The sequence below is a fragment of the Eleutherodactylus coqui genome, chromosome 1, assembly GCF_035609145.1.
Source record: "Eleutherodactylus coqui strain aEleCoq1 chromosome 1, aEleCoq1.hap1, whole genome shotgun sequence".
NCBI classification, from domain to species: domain Eukaryota; kingdom Metazoa; phylum Chordata; class Amphibia; order Anura; family Eleutherodactylidae; genus Eleutherodactylus; species Eleutherodactylus coqui.
This window is the reverse complement of record NC_089837.1, coordinates 70,280,305-70,301,577: the sequence shown is the minus strand read 5'-3', so window position 1 is coordinate 70,301,577 and position 21,273 is coordinate 70,280,305. Positions and strand designations below refer to the sequence as shown.

The 21,273-nt window shown below is 46.0% G+C and overlaps 1 protein-coding gene across 1 annotated transcript in view; it reads right to left on the bottom strand.

Annotated features, from left to right (window-relative positions):
- Positions 1-21,273, bottom strand: part of NBAS (NBAS subunit of NRZ tethering complex) — a 616,392-nt gene that overhangs the window by 339,317 nt on the left and 255,802 nt on the right. The window contains exon 31 of the mRNA XM_066597064.1: positions 13,941-14,053. Coding sequence (XP_066453161.1) covers positions 13,941-14,053 — 113 coding nt within the window. The remainder of the gene's footprint in view (positions 1-13,940; positions 14,054-21,273) is intronic.

Below are 21,273 nucleotides of genomic sequence, written 5' to 3'. Positions count from 1 at the left end.
CTGTACCTGAAAACTACTGGAGGTCCACTTATGGAGGAGTAGAAATAGAGAGAAGTATAAAGAGACTTACAGGAGATGGATCGATATGAGATGGATCGATATGAGATGGATCGATAGATAGATACATAGATAGATAGATAGGATAGATATGTGATAGATAGATAGATAGATAGATAGATAGGTAGATAGGTAGATAGGTAGATAGGTAGATAGGTAGATAGGTAGATAGGTAGATAGGTAGATAGGTAGATAGGTAGATAGGTAGATAGGTAGATAGGTAGATAGGTAGATAGGTAGATAGATAGATAGGTAGATAGGTAGATAGATAGGTAGATAGATAGGTAGATAGATAGGTAGATAGATAGGTAGATAGAGGGACCTAATTGGCAGGTCGGAGTACAACTCCCAGCAGTCTTCTCATCATACACGCCCCGCTCCCCCTTCTGACTTTGCCATTAATGTGCCTTTTTCTATAAACTGCTCGGCAATGTACAGCAGAAGTAGCACGCTGGTCCGTACAGTAAATGCAGCAGTGCCATTCCGCTGGCAGAGCTCTCCAAGGTACTGAAGCCTTTTCACAGCGCAGCTATTAGTGGCAGGCGCACTACTACCTTGTGGGCAATTTAGCTTTATTTCACAGAGAGCTTTATTTCTCAGTACAAAACCTCTAATGGGAACACTAAGCACCCCGCACAACACAGGAGCTGGGCTGCATAATGGATCTGCTGGATCATCCAAAGGACACGTTTACAGAAGGTCCTCTTAAAAGTTTGGGCTTTTTTGTTCAAGCTTTTGACTACAATGAATAGAGCAGCCAAAAAAAGCGGGATGTCTTTATATTCCAGACACATGTTCTGGGAAATGTTTTACCTCCGTGTCTGCTGTAAGGAAATGTGCCTCCTTAATACATAAAAAGCTCCATCTGGAAGGCGCACTTAGCAGAGTATAAAGTACAGCGATGATGGAAAGATATATATCAAGAAGACACTGTACATCTACGGAGAAAGAGAGATGAGGAGGAGAAATCATGGTGTAGATAAAAGGGAAAAAAACAGTACAGCGAGGAGGTTTATTGTACTCCTTTATACAGGGCATGCACATGCCGCAGCGCTGCACATCTCTGCATAGTAGCTTCATCTATGGAGTGCGGAGGAGACCCAGGCGGGCACAGGGGGAACATACAAACTCCAGGCAGAGGTCATCTTTTATAGGATTTGACCCCGAGACCTCGGCGATCAAGGGAACAATGCTAAGCACTGAGCCACCATGCTGGGTGAATGGATGGACAGACATAGGAGACGAGACCGACAGACATAGGAGACGAGACTAACATGAGATAGACCGACAGGTATGAGATAGATGGATGGACAGACATGAGCTAGACAGAAAAATACAGGAGATAGAGAGACAAACCGACATGACAGATATGGGATCGACAGACCGACATGAGACAGACCGACAGATATGAGATAGTTAGATAAGTAGACTAGACAGACAGACAGAAAAATAGACAGGCAGATCCATCACAGGTGATATTTATCATATGGCAGAGCACTGTGGTCGTTGCCATGAGCTCAATTGTGAACATAGCTTTTAATGGCAGCACTTTGATAGCACCATTACTGAGGGCACTCTACTGGCATCAGGCTGCACTATGATGGCAATATTAATTACGGCACTACTAATGGCAGCACTATGAGCAATATTAATTTAAGGAGGGCACTTTCCTGACATTAGACTAGTACTATTGATAATGATAGGGATAGTAACTGGCGGACTATGACAGCACTATTAGGCCTCATGTCCACTGGGAAAATCAGGCCCGCACGGATTTCTGCTGCGGATGCACTAGAATTGTCTTTTTTTTCTCATGCGGCAGATCAATAGTGATATGAGCTTTAAGAGCTCCCGCACGTGTGATCCACACTAAAGTGGAGCATGTGGCTTTTTTTTTTTTTTTTCACACGCGTGAAATCCGCAAATCACTTAAAATACCACCCGGCCCTATTTAATTAACTGTGGATGGTCAATGCTTTCCTATGGGATGCGGATTTGCGGGGTTTTTTTTCACGCGCGGATTTGCTAAGTATAATTTCCCCGTGGACACGAGGCCTTAACCCTTTCCAATCCAATTTATATCCTGGTTTTCCTAGGGGGCTTACTCTTTTTCTGCTGTTATACAACAGCGCTATCTGCTGGCTAAAGCCAGTACTGCATGAGATGACACATTGGATAGGCTCTGACAGCAGAGAGGCTGGCAATATACAGTAAGAGAACCCCAACTAACGTCTTCCAATATCGGAGCTGTACAGCCTTAAATCATAATGTCTTTAGACATCAGACAGTGGATTGGAGAGGGTTAAAGTAATAACACAGCCTGGAGGATCAGATTCTCTTGTTCAGAAGAGGCCTTTTAATATGTTAGAGTGTGTCCGACTGTCCCAATATTGCATCCTCTTTACACAGGATGTAATCTGCTGATGAAGGGGTCTGGCAGTGGACTGTGCCCCTCTTTCCATTGAGCACAGAGACACAGTTACCATGTGTAAGGAGGGCTCTGTAGGAAGAGCGTTTCGCTGACGGCTATGTAAGGTGTAGGGCCATCTTAAGACATTACCTTGCAAGCCTCTTTACAATTCTCCTTTTTCCCAGAGACCACTTAACGTCATATTTCCCCCCAAGGATGCCTGAAGCCTCTCTAACTACCTGCTGATTCTCTCTAAAGCCAGCCATTGTTCCAGCCAGGCATTACCTTGTCATAAGTTATGGCGGTAATAAAACGGGATAGAACCGGAGAGGCTGGGAAAGCGAATGACGAACACAAGTCCATTAAGAGAAACAGAAATGTTGCATAAAGCAGAGGTGCAGTCTGGGCTGACATTTTCACATGGCCATTAAACAAATGAAAGGAGTCAATCTGAAACCATCTCTCAAATCTCGCTGCACGGTGACCTTTCCAGAAGTACCTGTGAATGTGGGTGAGCACGGACCATTAAATGATCTTCATTTGGCAGATGATAGAAGGCACTTCTAAGATGATCAGCTTTCACTTGGGAGCAGGGGCTTGGGGCAAACTGCAGCGGTTACTGCAAAGGACAGTTTGCTAATGAGAATAATAATGCTATAAATTATCAATACTGTCAGAGTAGGATCAGGACTGCTCAGGGGGCTAGTCATGGAGGGGAGACATTCTAGCAAAATACCTTATTACTGGTGTTACTATTAAAAGGGGTCATACGAGGATCCCTGGATCTAAGGTTAGAGAATGTAACAATGTGTTGCCAAATCTTTAATGATCTGCAGGGGAGGGAATAAGTTACATAGTAACATAGAATGACCTATGTCTATCCACCTCAGCCTATTACCTCCTCCTAATGCTACATACATACTTCTACAATGAGGTAGAAGTAGGTATTATAGGGGTTTTCCTCAGGATAGGTCATCAGCAGTTCGTCCGGCTGGGGTCCGCTGCTCAAAACTCCGATGTGTCCGGGTACAAAAGGGTATGGAGAGAAAGCAGCTCCGGACAATACACAGGGGTCAGAACTGTCCGATTCCCCCCTGTATCCTGTGTGTTTTGCTAATGACAGCGGTGCCCTGATCAGTCGGGGTCCCGAGAAGAGGACATCAGCCAATCAACTATTAATGATATATCCTAAGGATTGGTCCTCAGTAAAACTTGCCTGGAAAAGCCCTTTAAATCATCTACAGAGTATGAAAAAAGTATCCCCAAAACATGAGCTATTGGAGGTACTGGGTTCACTAGTTATTACCGCACGGGCCTTCTTTAAATGCCGTATTGTCTAATGCAGGGGTCCCCAACCACCGGTCCGCGGACCGAGGCCGGGCCGTTAGGTGTCTAGCGCCAGTCCGCGGCACCGCCGGGAACTTTAGTTCTAAACACAAGGCCCGCGGGCCGAATCCAGCCCGCTGCCTTGTGTTATGTGGCCCGCGGCGTGCCGACGCCGCTCACCACTGAAGCGATTACCAGCGGGGGCGCCGCAGCTGCCTGGTGGTAATTGCGCTTATCCCAGCGCACACTGACATCAGTGTGCAGCCAGGATCCTCCTCCCCGAGTCCCCTGCTCATTAGTTCCACAGGAGAGGACTCAGGGAGGAAGCGTGCCGGGCTGCACACTGACGCCAGGGAAAGCAGAGAAAGAGCGATGCTGACAGCAGGGAGGAGGTAAGTATATGGGTTGGGGGGGGTGCTTATTACTAGGGGGGGCTGCTTACTACTGGGGGGGCTGCTTACAACTGGGAGCTGCTTATTACTGGGGGGGGCTGCTTATTACTGTGGGGGGGGATGCTTACTATGGGGGGGCTGCTCATTACTGAGGGGTGGGAGGCTGCCTATTACTGAGGGGTGGGGGGCTGCTTATTACTGGTGGGGGGCCTGCTTGCTACTGGGCGCGGGGGCTTATTACTGGGGGTGGGGGCTACTTATTACAGGGGGAGGGGCTGCTTATAACTGGGGAGGGCTGTCTATTAATGAGGGGGGGGGTAAATTATATGATGCCCTATGTGTGTGCTGGGGTGGGGAGATAAATTATATGCTGCCCTATGTGTGTGCGGGGCGGGATAGATTATATGCTGCCCTATGTGTGTGCTGGGGGGGGGGGGGATAAATTATATGCTGCCCTGTGTGTGTGCTGGGGAGGGCGGGAGATAAATTATATGCTGCCCTATGTGTGTGCGGGGCGGGATAGATTATATGCTGCCCTATGTGTGTGCTGGGGGGGGGGGGGGAATAAATTATATGCTGCCCTATATGTGTGTGCTGGGGGGGGGGGGTAAATCATATGCTGCCCTATGTGTGTGCTGGGGGGGGGGGTAAATCATATGCTGCCCTATGTGTGTGCTGGGGGGGGGGGAGATAAATCATATGCTGCCCTATGCGTGTGCTGAGGGGGGGGAATAAATCATATGCTGCCCTGTGTGTGTGCTGGGGGGGGGGGATAAATCATATGCTGCCCTGTGTGTGTGCTGGCGGGGGGAGATAAATCATATGCTGCCCTATGTGTGTGCTGGGGGAGGGGGGGGATAAATTATATGCTGCCCTATGTGTGTGCTGGGGAGAGATAAATTATATGATGCCCTATGTGTGTGCTGAGGGGGCGGGGGGAGATAAATTATATGCTGCACTATGTGTGTGCGGGGGGGGGGGGGAGAATAGATTATATGCTGCCCTATGTGTGCGCTGGGGGGGCGGGGGGAGGTAAATTCTATAATTATATGCTGCCCTATGTGTGTGCTGGGGGGGCGGGGGGAGATAAATTATATGATGCCTTATGTATGTGCTGGGGGGGCGGGGGGATAAATTATATGCTGCCCTATGTATGTACTGGGGGGGGGCGGGGGGAGATAAATTATATGCACACACCATGTGTGTGAGGGGGGGGGTAGATTATATACTGCCCAATGTGTGTACTGCCAGGCGGGGGGGGGGGGGGGTATATTATAATGCCCCATGTGTGTACTGCAAGGACATTTTAAATGTCATAATTAAATAAGTATGCACTAAACTCCAACCCCCTTCATAACCTTGCCCCATATAACCAAAGCCCCGCCCAACCTTGCCGGGCCTTGTAAAAAATGTTCTTGCTTGAAGCCGGTCCCTGGTACCAAAAAGGTTGGGGACCACTGCTCTAATGGGACTGACATAAGGCCCTCTGTGTGCAGAATCACAGGTGTAAAGCCTATAGATACAGGGCTGCACTTGCTAGAAAACCTCTGAGGGCTCGTTCACACCAGTGACCAACGTTTTCTGCCTCTCCGTTCCGTTTTTGGAACAGACAGAATAAAATAAAATGGAACTAAACAGTCCTGTTTTTCTCCCATTGATTTCAATAAGATTTTATTTTTTTTTAAAGAAATGAAGGCCTCCCTCACACATGCGTTGCGGTAAGTGGCACAATTTAAATTGTGGCGCTTTGCCGCGCCTTACTTTAGTTTTCGTCCGCAGCATTGCCATCGCCACTCACACCATTGATGAACATACACCGCGACCGACGGGGCTGTCTGAGCAGTCTCATTGAAAACAATGGGAGCGTTATGCTGCGATTAATCGTGGTAAAACGCGCCTGTGTGAGTGAGGCGAAAGCTTTCAGTTTGCTTTAGTTTGGGCCCACACGAACGTACATTGATTTTCATTGACCCACTCACATTAGTGTTTTTTGTTTGTTTTATTGAGCATGATACGTGTGGGTAAAAAAACGCAACGTGTTCTATTTTATCGTGCATTGTGCGCCATAGCGCCCATTATTCTCTATGGGCACATAATAAATGCTGCATGTGCGCAATTATATTGTGTATGTGCTGTGTTTAATAGGCAAGGCTGCAAGGGGCAGAGCAGGAAGAAAAAAAAACAAAACCCACAAACTAGTCACACTGCACATGACAGCTTGTGCGCAATAGGCTGCCATGCGCAGTGCACAATCGCTGACCTACGCAGCAACAGCCGGCTCACACAGCCGTGAAACACTGCATAATGCAAGCAGTGTTAACGATAGGCAACTCAGGATAAACTAGTGCAGATCCCGCAGAGTGAGTGCTACAAAACTGAATCCTGGGTTGTAACCCTAAAAAGTGACACCAAGAGTAAAGGGAGCAGCTTCCCGTCTGCGGAATGTTTAATATTGCTACAACTTCTGGAATAATGAATAAGTATTTGGAATTTACATAGGACTGCCGGTAAACCTACTTTGTTGTCATGATGGACAACAGAAGAGACAGAATCAGCTCTGCTAGTCCTGTTGGTAACATCCAGTGCCCAATCCTACCGGCAGTGGCTGATGAGACAGAACGTGCCTGGTGAGGAGGGGTAATCCAGTGTTCTGCCAAGCACATGATCACGTTACCCGTCTCATAAGTCCCTACTGACATCGGCATGCACACTTCAGGACCTCTGAAAGGCTTCCTCTATACAATAATTGCTGTTAAATCGAGTGGGATTGATCTGACTACGTCTCCTATTTATAATGACACATTTCAACAATTAAACTTCTTTGTAACCGTTTTATTATAGCATGGGAAAGAGGGGGGGGGGGTTGAGGTCTCTGACTAATGCCTGCCATTCACTCATTTCTAAGGCTGCAAGTCATCGTAGAAATTCCTCTGCATCTAGAGGCGTCCATTCTGACTTTTGAGAAATTTTGGATCATCTTGTTTTGGAACTTTGTGTTCTTCCTCTGTTGTTCTTCCTGGAAATTTAAAACCAAATTGACTATTGGGTTGTACTATTCCCCTTGTCAATGTGGCATCTGTCTACAGCATGTGACATTGCTCTGAGAGTGCTAACAGTATGAGGTTGTGTAGGAGTGATGGGGTTGTGTAGTGGGTATTGCCACCACTCTTTGTGAGAAGGGCAGCTGTAACACTACACAGCCCCATCACCCCTACAGAACCCCATACTGTTATGAAGAATGGTAAATCATACAGTTAAGGAGGAATAACTGAGGAATGGCAGAACCCAGACTCGGACGGATATGTATGTGTTCTTGTAGTAGACATGATAATTAATTAGTATAAAATGTCTATTGATTTGTATAAACCAAATGTATTATGCTATTGTAATGACTTTTAACTTTGTGGAGGTTAATGGCCACACAATCTCATCATGGTAGCTGCTGGACAATGACATGGTGAAAGATGTGTGGTATAATGTTAGCTGAACATATATATAAGTTGCACAAGCAGCCTCTAAGAGTTAAAGGTCATAGTGTTATATGTATACCTGTATTCAATATTGAGTGTTTTCCCAGTCCCTCCCCATCCCCCACACAGAACCTTCTTCAACAAAGAGATATTTACTTTCAGTTTCAGGTTTGGCCACATGTTATTAAGACAAAGGCTCCTACTTGAGAGAGGTGGGGAGAGGCTGAGGCGGTGAATTCTATATAACCCAGCGAATAAGAATATATATATGTTACTGATGTAATCTGTTAAACGCCCATAAAGGGCAGGTGCTATGTCTTTCAATAAAAGGGCCTGTCTGGATGTTTACCCCAGAAGAGCCATTTTGAACATGAGACTGATACCTCGTGTTTGACTTGGTCAGTGTGCGCATACTGCTTCTACACAATTAGGAAGCTACATAATACCCTGAAGCCTGCTGGAGAAAACCATATTCCAGCTGATTCTCAGTATGGGGAGGTGGAATAAAGTGGAGCCGTATTTACAGCTTATGCTGCCCTAGGCACTAAGCCTGATTTTTTAATTTTCCTATGTGCTGATGCCACCCCACAGGACCTAGTGGCAGATATGACCATGAGAATAAGTCACTTCCATACTCTTCTTGCAGTGACTTATTTACCTTCAGAACAACAATCAGGCATGCTGAAAGTCTACATTCTTGACATCCATCATTAGTGGAGACTTAGGACAAGCCCATATGCATCATTAGATTGTCAACCGACCCTGCCACCATCGGCCAAATTTGGCCGATATCCATAAGGCTGGCTGCACACGGGAGGATTTGCATTATGGAATCCGGAGTGGATGTCTGCCTCCGTATTCTGCTGCAAATGCCACCCACAGCATGCTATGGCAAATAGTGATTTCCTCTACACGAGCAGAAATAGATTGCAATTTTCCGCTCGTGGAGGAGAGATTACAGCATGCTGCAATACTGTGCGGCTTCCGTGCTGACAGCTTCCATCCAAGTCAATGGAAACCGTCCGCCTTGTGACCCTTCTGTTATTATTGCGGAAAGGTTGTGGGATCTGTGTCATCACACAGTGATGGGACGGCATAATCTATACTGCACATGTGCGCTGGCCGGCACAGCCACAGCAGAGATAACAGACAGGTACGCTGGGGTCACCAGCCGGGCACCTGCGGGATAAGACCCAGCCGTGTGCAGGCAGCCCAATATGTATGGCTACCTTAACCCTTTCCAATCCACTGTCTGACATCTAAAGACATTCTTATTGAAGGCTGTACAGCTCCGATGTTGGAAGACGTCCGGCAGGGTATTCTTACTGTATATTACTGGCCGCTCTGTTGTCGGGAGCCTCTTCAGCATGCCCCATACCGCAATACTGGCTCTAGGCAGCAGATGGCGCCATTGTATGATGGCAGAAAGAGAGAGCCCCCTAGGAAACCCTGAATCCATAATTGGATTGCAAAGGGTTTATAACTGTCTCTTTCTGCTTAGTGCTCTGGTCTTAAAGCGGCCTTCTGGTTTAGAACAAAATGTTGTCCTGAGACCAGAGGAGGCAATTATTCTACCTGCTGTTGTACTTCTGTGCCGATGCCCTTCCGATCTGCCAGTTGCATGTCCCGTTTTCAGCTGTCCAAGATGCAAACTCCATCTTCAGACTTCTCAATTTTCACAATGCATTGGTAATGCTAGACTACCAATGCCTCATAGCTGCTCTCTGATTGGCCAGGGCTGCTTACATGATCATTGCTGGCCAATCAGAAAGCATTTAATGTGCAAAAATGTATCAACCTCTTAGACAGCTGAAAACAGGATCATGGACCGGTGGATCATTGGGGCATTGGCATAAAAAAACGATAGCTGTTCCCTTCAGTTTCTGAAAAAAATCTTTCCTTGGACTGAAGGGCCGCCTTAAAAAATTCCAGATTTTCACATATCCTGCTCTACCAAAGGAATTACTTTTTTTTTTTTTTTTATTACATTAATGAAAAACATTTGAGTTGACTTTCAGTGGTTAAACTTTCCGAGACAGGACAGCGGCAATAAAGCTAGCCACAGGTAAGATGAGGGGAGCTGCAGCGGAGGACGCCTATAGAACATTTCTGCCCGCGAAATTTCCTTCAGCCAAACTAATCATTTCCTAATGTCTAGCCCATTATACACACACTACTCCGTCTCCGGCTCTCTTGGCCTCCGGCCTATACTTTGAAGCATATTAATAGAGAAAATTCACGTTTGCTGGGATGAAACAAGCTCCCGAGTCCTGGGCAGGCTGCGTGAGTCGCACTTACAGATGTTCTTATGTCACAAGATGCACATTTCAAGAAAAAGCGTCTTAAAGAAGTTACCTCTAGGCTAAGTGAGAGCCGTACAGTAATGGAGGAGAATTACCGGCAAGTAATAAAACACAGAGGCGACCTGTGCCCGGTACATAAGGGAAAAGCGCTGAAAGGGAAATCACTACTAAAAGACACAGACACCATATTTCACAGAAGAGTGGAGATGTCCAAAACAGTGTCTATAGAAGACGAAAGTGTTTGCGGCGTTTGTCATCTTTCTTTTTTTTTTTTTTTAAAGGGCCCATTTACTATGTAGCTACCCCCCAGTATATATAAACTAGTGTTACCTCGGTTAGTCATTTCCTTTTGTCTGAAGGTCCTGACCTTTTTTCCTTGAGGTGGTCATGTGATCTCCATTCTGATTTACTTGGGGTTATGCTGTCTGAAACTACTCGATTTCTCAGGCTGTGTGATGCTGTTACATGAGACCCAATACAGATATTGCCTAGAGGGAGACACTGCCACTTCTATCCCAATTACTGATGTTAATCACACAGCTTCTGTCACACAGCAATAATAGAGGAGATCACAACTCATCCTCCTGACTAGATACTTATGGGCTACAGCTTATTTAGGTCAATATAGAAGGTAATGATAATTAAACTGCCCCTCACTCAGTAAAAAATCTCACTCTCAAAATAGTGCCTAGACAGGGGCTGAACTGCATGGATGTGGCTGCAATACACATAGGAGACTCCTAATAAGGCAATCAGGTTAGGGAGGCAAGGAAGGAAAGAAGTGGACTTTGAAAGGGGTTTCCCATATAATAAAGTAATGGTTGAAAAATCAACATTAACCTCTTAACAACTGCTGAAATGCCTTTTGACAGCCTATATTGGTGGTCTATGTATGAAGAGAGATTGTGCGGCGATCTCCCTCCATACACTGCGGGCGCCGGCTGTTTTTACAGCCGGCAGCAACTGCTCTGATTAGCCGCGTGGCCAACTGGAGTGGTTAACCCTTAAAATGTTGCTGCCAATTCTGACAGTGGCATTTAAATCCTCAGAACAATGTTCAGGGGTCCAATACGGCCCCCCAGGATGAGATCGCAGGGAGCCGTGTGGGTGTCATGGCAGCCAGGGGCCTTCTGAAAGGCCCAGGGGCTGTCATGGCAGAATGCCTATCAAGCCGTCCCCGTGGGGTGGCCTGATAGACGGCCTGGCCGATAGCAGTATGAAGTGATGCTATGGCATTACATCATACTGCAGGAATGATCAAAGCATCGCAAGTTGTTGTCCCCTATGGGGACTTGTAAAAAAAAAAAAAGTAAAAATAATTAGTAAAATTTTATTGTTCCTATTAAAAAAAAAAAGTAGAAGTAAAAATATCATATTTATAATTAAAGAATAAAACAAAAATACATATTTGGTATGACTGCATCCGTAAAAGTCTGACCTATCAAAGTAATGCATTATTTACCCCGTATGATGAATGTCGTCAGAAAAAAAGAAAGAAAGAACACCAGAAATGTACTTTTTCAGTCACCCTGTCTCCAAGAAAAAAATGCAATAAAAAGCCATCAAAAAGTCGTATGTATTCCAAAATGGTATCAACGCAAACTACAGGACGTCCCGCAAAAAATGAGCCCTTGCACAACTATGTCGACGAAAAAATTAAAAAGCTATTGTGCCCAAAAGATGGCGGCAGAAAATTATTTTAAAAAATTAAATATCTTTGAAAAAAAATACAAGTAGTACAGCAAAAAAAAAAAAAAAACTATACAAGTTTGGTATTGTAGTAATCGTACCGACCCATAGAATAAAGTTGCGTCATTTTTGTTGCACGAAACAAGACGCACCAAAAGATGGCAAAACTTCATTTTTTTTCCATTTCTCTTTACTTAGAAAATTCTAAAAGTTTTTCAGTACATTATATGGTACATTAAAAAGCACCATTGGAAAATACAACTCGTCCCGCAAAAAACAAGCCCTCATACAGCGACGTCGATGAATAAATAAAGGTTATGATTTTTTAAAAGGCGGCAGAAAAAGACGAAAATAGAAACATTTTAAAAAACTTGGTCACTAAGGGATTAAAGGAAAAGCCTTTTTTCTTTGTTTTCCTTTTTAGTTTTTCCTCCTGACTTTCAAAAGATCATATTTATTCACCGATAGACATCTGAGGGTTCGCTTTTTACAGGGTGAGTTGCATTTTTCAATGGTACCATTTATCGTACTATATGATGTGCTGGAAAACTTAAAAAAAAATTCTAAGTGGAGAGAAATGAATAAGAAAAAAATTGTTTTTATTGCATACACACTGCAGCAAAAACTTCATACGATTACGCTGATACGCCCTGTAGTTTCTACTATCGGTACCATTTTGGAGTACATATGACATTTTGATTGCTTTTTATTACATTTTCTCTTGTAAATGGGATAACCTTTTTTTTTATTTATTTTATTTTTTTACAGACAACTCTCACAGTGCTGGATAAAAAATGTGATACTTTGATAGATCAGACATTTACGGATGCAGCGATACCAAATAGGTTTGTTTTTTGTATTTTTTATCTTAAAGGGGTTGTCCCGCGCCGAAACGGTTTTTTGTTTTTTTTTAACCCCCCCCCCGTTCGGCGCGAGACAACCTCGATGCAGGGGTTAAAAAAAACAAACGGAGAGTGCTTACCTGAATCCCGGCGGTCCGGCGTCTTCATACTTACCTGCTGAAGATGGCCGCCGGGGTCTGCTCCCTCCGTGGACCGCAGCTCTTCTGTGCGGTCCATTGCCGATTCCAGCCTCCTGATTGGCTGGAATCGGCACGTGACGGGGCGGAGCTACACGGTGACGGGGCGGAGCTACACGGAGCCGGCATTCTGCACGAGCGGCTCCATTGAAGAGAGCAGAAGACCCGGACTGCGCAAGCGCGGCTAATTTGGCCATCGGAGGGCGAAAATTAGTCGGCTCCATGGGAACGAGGACGCCAGCAACGGAGCAGGTAAGTATAAAACTTTTTATAACTTCTGTATGGCTCATAATTAATGCACAATGTACATTACAAAGTGCATTAATATGGCCATACAGAAGTGTATAGACCCACTTGCTGCCGCGGGACAACCCCTTTAAACGTTCAAACCTTTTTTTTTATTTTTCTAATACTCAATGAAACTTTTTTTTTTAACTACATTATACATTTTTTTTTCACATTTTTCCGTATAGGGAACTTGAACTTGTGATGGCTTCCAATACTATAAGAATGTTAATACTATAGTATTATATTATACTGTGATTTGACAGGCATTCCATCAAGCCATGACATAAGCATGGCTTGCTAGGCAACCAGCCATGGAAGTGCTGGGGGCTTTCAGAAGGTCCCAGGCTGACATGGCAACCAAATGGCAGACCATAATCTTGAAATGGACAGCAGCACTTACAGGGTTAATAGCCGCGATCAGCATTAACGATGATCACAGTGGTTGCTTTATATGGCACGTGAGAGGTTAGCGGACCCCCTCTATACAAACCTCAAATGCACAGGACGCAAAAAACGTTGCACGGCATTAAGGAGTTAAGCGAGTCATACATTAATGTAACTTCCGGGAGTCAAACAAGCGTAAAATGTGTCGCGATCATTGTTTAGGTCCTAAATGAGGAGAATAGAAAGAGTGGCACATTCTGCAGAGGGACATCAGTACATGCAGCCTGAGGAGAATCTAACGCTCCTCTATGTGTATACATATTTTATTCCTCGGTTCCTCTAAAGTAACCTTGACTTCATAAAATTTTCCCTGCGAACAACACGTAAACACCTGTACCAAATTAACTTGGGCGAAGCTGGGTATATCAGCTAGTCTTAGATAAGCATATATCTATCCTAAGTGTTCCCCGCACAGCACCAGAAGTTACAAGACAGAAGCATTTTACCGTTACCAGAATTTTACAAAAACTTCTACAGCTAAAAGGCTGCCCCTCTGTGCAGCAGCCTCATATTTTTTCTTACCTTGCAGTGGCAAAATTTTAACGCCAAACTCCTCCAAGTAACCCAGAGATCGTATGAGGTCCAGCTCCTCTTGAACGGAATCGGGACAGTCAGTGATCAGCTGTAAGCAGCTCCTATAAGAGCAAACACAAGAATAATTTGCACTTTTGTGGTGCAAAATGAAACCCTGAAGACTACTCGGCATGTTCTAATGTCAGAACAGGTGGCTGCATAGCTTCACAGTTGCGACCCTGCCTCCCATAGCTGTGTCTTTTTTTTTGCCTCTACTCTCTTCAATTCTTCTGTAATGGTTATTTTTAGTTTCAGTCCTCAGAGATGTCAATGTGTCAATTGGGGGTCTTCACTGCTTGTTGTCAATGGATGGTGTCAGACTTCATTGACAGTAATGGGGTAGAAACTGCCCACCTGCCAAATTCACACTGAAACTAAAAAGAGCTTGTATATATCTGGGTGCTGGATTCAGCAGGGCTGCAGATATAAAGCTATGCAGCCGGCCTTATTGACATGACGGTTCCTCTTTAAATAGTCACTAAACTTGGAGACAACTTGTGTCAATATGATAGATAGCAAAAATGCAAATCACTTTATTAACATAAAATGGCATTGCTGTGCAGAAAAATCTAGGGGTTTCTGTTTCTTCTATATTGCTGTCCACTGCCTGTTGTCAAGTGAAGTCTGCCATTAGTTACAAAAAGAAAAAAAAACACACAGAACACAAGAAGTGTGTATACTGCCCACAGAAGTGGAGAAAGGAAGAAGACAGAAGTAAAGACACTGTCACAAGCATGGCACTGCTAACAGTAAGCAATTTACTGTGTTAGAGTTACTAGAATCACATCTACTATGCTGGTTACCGCTGTATAATACCATCCATGACGCCATAATTGATGTGTGTGTGCTGCAGAGAGTTGTGAGCAGAATCTGCTGTTATTTCCACGTGCAGTGTATAGAAGATATGATAGCAGCTAGTCCCCACCCACCAGCATAGGGAAGACTGAGAATTACAGATACAGTGTGAAAGACTGCTGAAAAATGCTGGATACAAGTCATATAATGGCCAGATCTAGTGTCATTCCTCATGTACATACATGCCAGTTTATTCTGTAAGGTCATATCAAAGTGCAGGTATGCTTTACCCACAGCTGGGTCACGAAGCAAAGATGAAGTGGTGTCAGCCCACGGAGCTCCACTGAGGACAGGATGGGCACAATAGTTGATTTTTACAATTAATTTGTGATCACTATGCTGACTGGCACAGCAATTACATACCCGGACAGCACACTGATAAGTCTCTGGGCACCCCTCATGCCATCAGCTGTCATTAGACAGGGAGGTCAGAGCTGGTGCAAAGTGATAGGAGACCACCCGTCCGTTATTAGTCTTTTGATGGCCGACAAGTGGTTCAAGCACGTAATCATCCTTAGATGCCACAACTTTGTAAATACTTTGCATTACTAATCTTGTGCTGATCCTGAGTTCTAGCCTGTAAATAGTACAGAACTGCATCCCCCATTCTGCAGCTTCAGAGCTCAATTCTTCTGGCATTCTCTGCTGTTTAGTGTCTTTTCTGTTGATTTACATTCTTTGAAATGTCATCTTTACACAACTCACTGAACTAGTAGATTTTGAAAAAGCCATCTGCCCCAGTGCATTGCGTTGTCTCTTAAATGGCGCTGAGCTGCAAAACCATTTATAGCCTTCAAAACAAGAGTGGCGCTGCTTCTAGAAGAAAATAGCCAGGTCTTTCTTTTTTTTCCCTCACACCCCCTTTATAGTGCACTAGGTGTCTTCTCTCTAGTACATTTCTACTCAAAGAAACAAACATTAAAGCCGCAGGGGTCACGTATTTAATGTTAACCAGCAGAGCACAGAGGGAGGGAGGAGGAATTTATGTACAAATGGAATAACATGTCCTGCTGCTTAAACCGGGTCGGATGTTTTATGTGCAATTATGAGCCTAATTAAAGCATAGTGGCATCTTTATGTAGCCAGGGAAGCTTTCCCTTGCAAAAACATTACGTCAAAGGACACTTAACATTTGTAAGGTCACCGCGGCTCGCACCTCCTTACTGAGTACACGGGCGTCTACTGACCTGTGCCTTTACAATCATTTAGTCTCATTGTTTAGGCCAGTCTAATGCACATAGCAGCAGCTCATTCTAGGGGCAATTATACTTTTCCATCGAGCCGCGATTTCCTCTGATGTATCGAGTTTTACAAAATACTAATCTTCTCCGCACGTGACCCGTGCACTACAGCAGAGCCGTGCGTGAAGCAACGACTTCAAAACACGTATGTGGCAGAGCTGAATTAATCATTTAACGGCAATGCTATAATTTACATCGAATGTTATAATCAGAAACACTCCCTTTACTCCCTGATGATAATTTGCAAATTGCATTCAAAATTCCTAGTACTTGGTATGCAGATTTATCAGCCGCACTACAGGGTGAAGCAGCCATCAAAGGGGGCAGAGGGAAGCATACCCTGTAAGTAGGCGTCTCTGGACTGGCTATTATCATCTGTAGCCATGTGTCAAGTCTCTTTAAATCTACAAACCCAATAAAGCCCCACAAATTTTTCCCCTTCATAGAGGAATTCAACCATAGACATTGATAAAGAGATGTACAGTAGCAATCGTTAACATGACTGGTGCATCGTTATAACTCAGTTTACAGCATTGTTGTATAGTGTAGTTAAGTTTGATAAATGTCAAGTTAAAGTTTGCTAGATTTGTATGTATGGTAGGTGGGTCCACCCATCAGGAGGACATATGTCCCGTGATTTCTCTTTCTGAAAAGTGCTCAACTGTTCAATAACTCTCTTGGACTATACAGCTACTGTACCCGACACATGTATACACGCGCACACTGCTAGGCTGAACATGCATGTGCACTGAATGTAGAGAGGGAGAGCCAGAAGGCCCCATACACATTACATAATCGGCATTTCTCATAAGTTATCATCTCTGCAGGCTGTATCTAATTTTCAGTTTTCTCTGACACCATCTTCTCCCTCCCAGGGAAATATCTACCATGAAGCAAGTTGAACTTCTGGCCTCAGGTGGCACCTTGCAGCTTCACAGAGTGGGCAGTATTAGACCTAAGACCTAGTGGCTGAAAGTTTCTCGTCTGTATCACTGGGGGACACAGCTTTGACCTTGGGTATATAGCACCTGCTGATTGGAGGCAGACACTTAGGAGACAAAGGAGTTGCCTTCTCCCACTTGCTATATAACCTCTGCAAGCACTCAGTTAATCAGTTTTTAGCTTAGTGTCTGTAGGTGGCAGACCTTTTCAATCAAGGTCTTGAGGACTACAGGGATGTGGGGACAGGCCAGGTAACTCACTACCTATTACCCATGAGCAAGGGTGGACGGCAAGTGTCTGTCCTCCTCCAAGAAGCGATTGCAGGTCGACGGAACAGTATTACTCTCTGATCTACCCCTGGTGCTTCAGTCAGCCAATTCCCAAAGTTTGTGCTCATGTGTATATTCCAGCTCCTTGTCAGTGTTAGCTGGTTTTCTTGAGCAAGTCCTGTGTTCCTGCATGTCTGGTGGCTCTGTTCTGGTATGTCCTGGTGTGAACAGAGTCATTCTCCTGCATTTCTGTGCAGGTTCTGTGTGTGAACTGTGTCATTCTTCTGCATCTCTGTTATGGTATATCCTGGTGTGAACAGTGTCATTCTTCTGCGCGTCTGATGTATCCAGGAGAAACTGATTACCGCCGCTGTGCGGCATCAACTATTCAGCCGCTGTGCGGCATTTTGGTGGCAGCCGCGGTGCAGGGTAGCCACTGTGCGGTATTTTTGTGTAGCCGTGCGTGCTATGCATGGGGTCACATGGTTTGAATTATGCCACCATGGGCATGTATGTATTCGCCGCTGCACGTTGTATTGTGTTCATGTGCTGTTGGCCGCCGGCCGGACCGCTTGACCTGCCCGATCGCTGCGCCAAGGCGGCAGGTGTTTTTGTGCGTGGGGTTCCTGTATGGCAGCAGCTGTGGCTGGAAGATCAGAGGCCTGCTGCCCCCTCCTTGCAAAGTTCAGGACCCCCTCCCACTCCTTCCCCCGATGGCTATGTACCCCATTCCTAGGCACCATGGCTCCACATCCGCCTGCAGATCGACAGAGCAGTATTACTCTCTGACCTACTCCAATGTAGGAGGGCAAATGACCACATTGCTACCCAGGTCAACCTCAGCGTGATTCTGGGCTTACTGAGACCTGTGGTACAACCCATACTGGGAAGAGTACTTGCACAGGGATTATCTGGTACTATGTGCGGTACGAGATTCACACCCAGCTAGAGATTATCTTGTTTTACAAACGGTGTTCAAACTAATTGCCAGCATGTCTCCGGCATTGCTGAGACCTGTGGTACCCTCTATTTGGAAAGAGTACTCAAACGGGGAGGCTCTGGACGCATCGCTGCTCATGGTTGCTGAAGACCGGGTTAAGCATTGCCCATCGGTAGCTCCCCTGTTGCCTCTCTTGCAGGCATCCTTAGCGCAGTGTCCAAGTGCAAGATGACATATGGGCAGGGGCCAGTCAGAGCTACATACTATGTGCTCTCTCCCTACGATACAAGATTTACATCCAGCCTGCGGTTCTCGGCAGGCAGCCTTGGCACGGTATCCATGTCCAGGATAACAGGCAAGAGACAAGTGCCACGTGCACTCCCGATGCAGTACGAGATTGCATCCAGCCATGTTCAAACTGGTTATCAGTAGTACTCTGGGCTTGCTGACATCTGCGGTACCTTCCATATGGAAGGAGTACTGTGCACAGAATGCCCATGAACAGGGAAGCCTTACCCGACGGCTAGCTTCCCTATGGTGGCCCGCCTGCAGTGTCCTTGCGGGCAGCTTTAGCGCTTTTCCCACTTACAGGATGAGACGCAGGCTGAGGCCGCCCCGAGCCGCATACTATGTGCGCTCGTGTGCTATATGGCAGTGGTGGCGAACCTGCGGCACGCAGAACCCTCCCTGCTGGCATGCGCCGCCGTCAGCCGCTCACCAAGTTAGTGAATACAGGCAGGGGCCACGGCTCCCCTGCCGGTACTCATTCAGCTGCGCTGATCTTGGCGCACATTGTGACTTTAGTGTGCAGCCGGAATCCTCCTCACCCCTCCCCTGACGTCTCCTATTAGGTTCCACGAGAGCAGGGGGAGGAGGCGTCAAACAGCACAATGACATCACAGTGTGCACCTGGGATCAGTGCTGCTAGCAGCACCGAGCAGAGGAGCAGCGGTGCTTCCACGAGGAAGAGGGGGGAAATATATGGGTCTCAGGAGGCACTATTACTACCGGGGGGCGCTGTGGGACCTCACCATTACTACTACTGGGGGCCGCTGTGGGACGTCACCATTACTATTTTATAACGGCGGAGGTAAAATCATAGGTTGTGATAAGCCCCGCCCCCTGACATGTTGTCACTTTGCAATAAATAAGTGGGTTTTGGGTTGCAGTTTGAGCTCTTGGTCTTCTTGGTCTCTGAAAGGTTCGCTATTACTGCTATATGGGATTGACATCCAGTTAGATAACACAAGATGAGATATTCTTTGACTAAGTATAGTGGTAGACTGAGGCTTTGACCTCCGACAGGGTGCCTGGGGGCTGTAGATCTGTCTACTAGCTCCCCTCCGGTCAGCTCAGATATAATGAACCACTATGGGTCTGGCCCCTCAGCAGGCGACCTCGGAACGAAACCAACACGTTTCTTTATAGGAGGACTGTGCAGCAGACGTGGGTCACTCATGTCGTCCAGTGATGCATGAATGATCCACCGGTGACCCTAAATGTTCGGGACAGAACGGGCCTCGTATTCTACCCTATGAGGGATGTCTGGCCTGCTGCCGTTAGGAGTGCTCTGTAGTCAGAGCGTTCTATGACTTTGCTCCTACAGCGTTTCTTCACGTAGCCTTCCTACGCAGGTAAGAGCACCGTCTAGGACACAAGCGCTTAATCAGACGGAGTTAGTAGTGTGCTTTGATCCTCCTGCGCCATTTTCTCCTGCAGGATTGCTTGCAGGAGACCATGAAACAGTATACAGTAATACGGATTACAAATCTTACCGCTCGCTCGCCCTCCCAAATCCGGAGGGTTCCACAAAAAGACCAGCGAGACTCGCATCCGAGGTTAATTTGGCATTTATGCCACGATCATGGTGCCTGGTTGGAGTCATGCGGTGACAGTGACATCTTGGTAGGGAGCCACCCTGGCTTGACAACTCAGGCGCCTTTTTTTTCCTAGGCCTAGACTTCTTCAGGGTCAGTGGGCTTCATGCAGAAGGTGGAGGCTGTGGCCATTGTCACAGTCTCAGAAGGCTGATACTAATGGTATTTTTGAGCCATGTGTCTCCATCTCCCATTCCCTCTGGTTGTGGTAGCTCCCATGCATTCGCCTGGGGTGCTTCCTAATAACCCTTCAACAGCGGTGCCCTCATTACGACAACCTGGCTAGCCAGGTGTTTACAGTGTGGACTCCAGCGGACCCTGATGTTCAACTAGGTTGCCTGCTGGAGGGCTCTCAGCTCTTTAAAGTTTCCTCCCCCCTTTTCTGAGGGTGCTGATGCCACGTCCAGCTCGCCCGGTCTACTCATCTCTCTTCAAAGCAGGAGGCGCTATTGGGTGGAAGTTTCTTTGTCATCAAAAGAAGGTAGTTATTGTCCGGTTGCATGTTACCTCCCTGCATGTGGTATCTTGGACCGCGTTAATGAAGACTAGTTCCAGGGGATGGGTCGGTCACAAGTGGGCTCGGTCGAAATTCGCAAGTTTACCTCTCTCTAGTGGCATTCTTCAGATGCCCTGGCTCCCTGCTAGTGCTCCCGAAGACACTAGTGGATCCTTGGGTTTCCAAGGAGGGTTCCTCGCACTGGCGCTGCTTCGTGGCAGTGCAGGCTTACCGTGCCATAGACATATGTTCAGGCTGTGTTACGGCACATATTTCTCGGACAACAGGTGCCTCGTTGGTAGATCCTCGTCGGTAGCCTTTTTCCCGTGGGTTAATGGATTCATTTTTTTCAGGCCCCTTTGAGCACACTGGATGCCTAGGCACCAATTAACGCTAGTTGCGGTTAAAGAGCCGATTATGCCTATTTACACATCAACGCCTTATATTTCCCGACCCCTTGGGTACTGCTCTTGAACGTCCCATGGTCAAAGCTGTGTCCCCCAATGATACAGACGAGAAAACTAGATATTTGTAAAGAACTTATGGTAAAATCTCATTCTTGTCATGTTCATTGGGGGACAGCACCCGCCCAATAGGGGTTCCTTTTTCATTGGCCTATGATCGCACTGGCACCCTACTAAGTTATTATTTTAAGCACTACC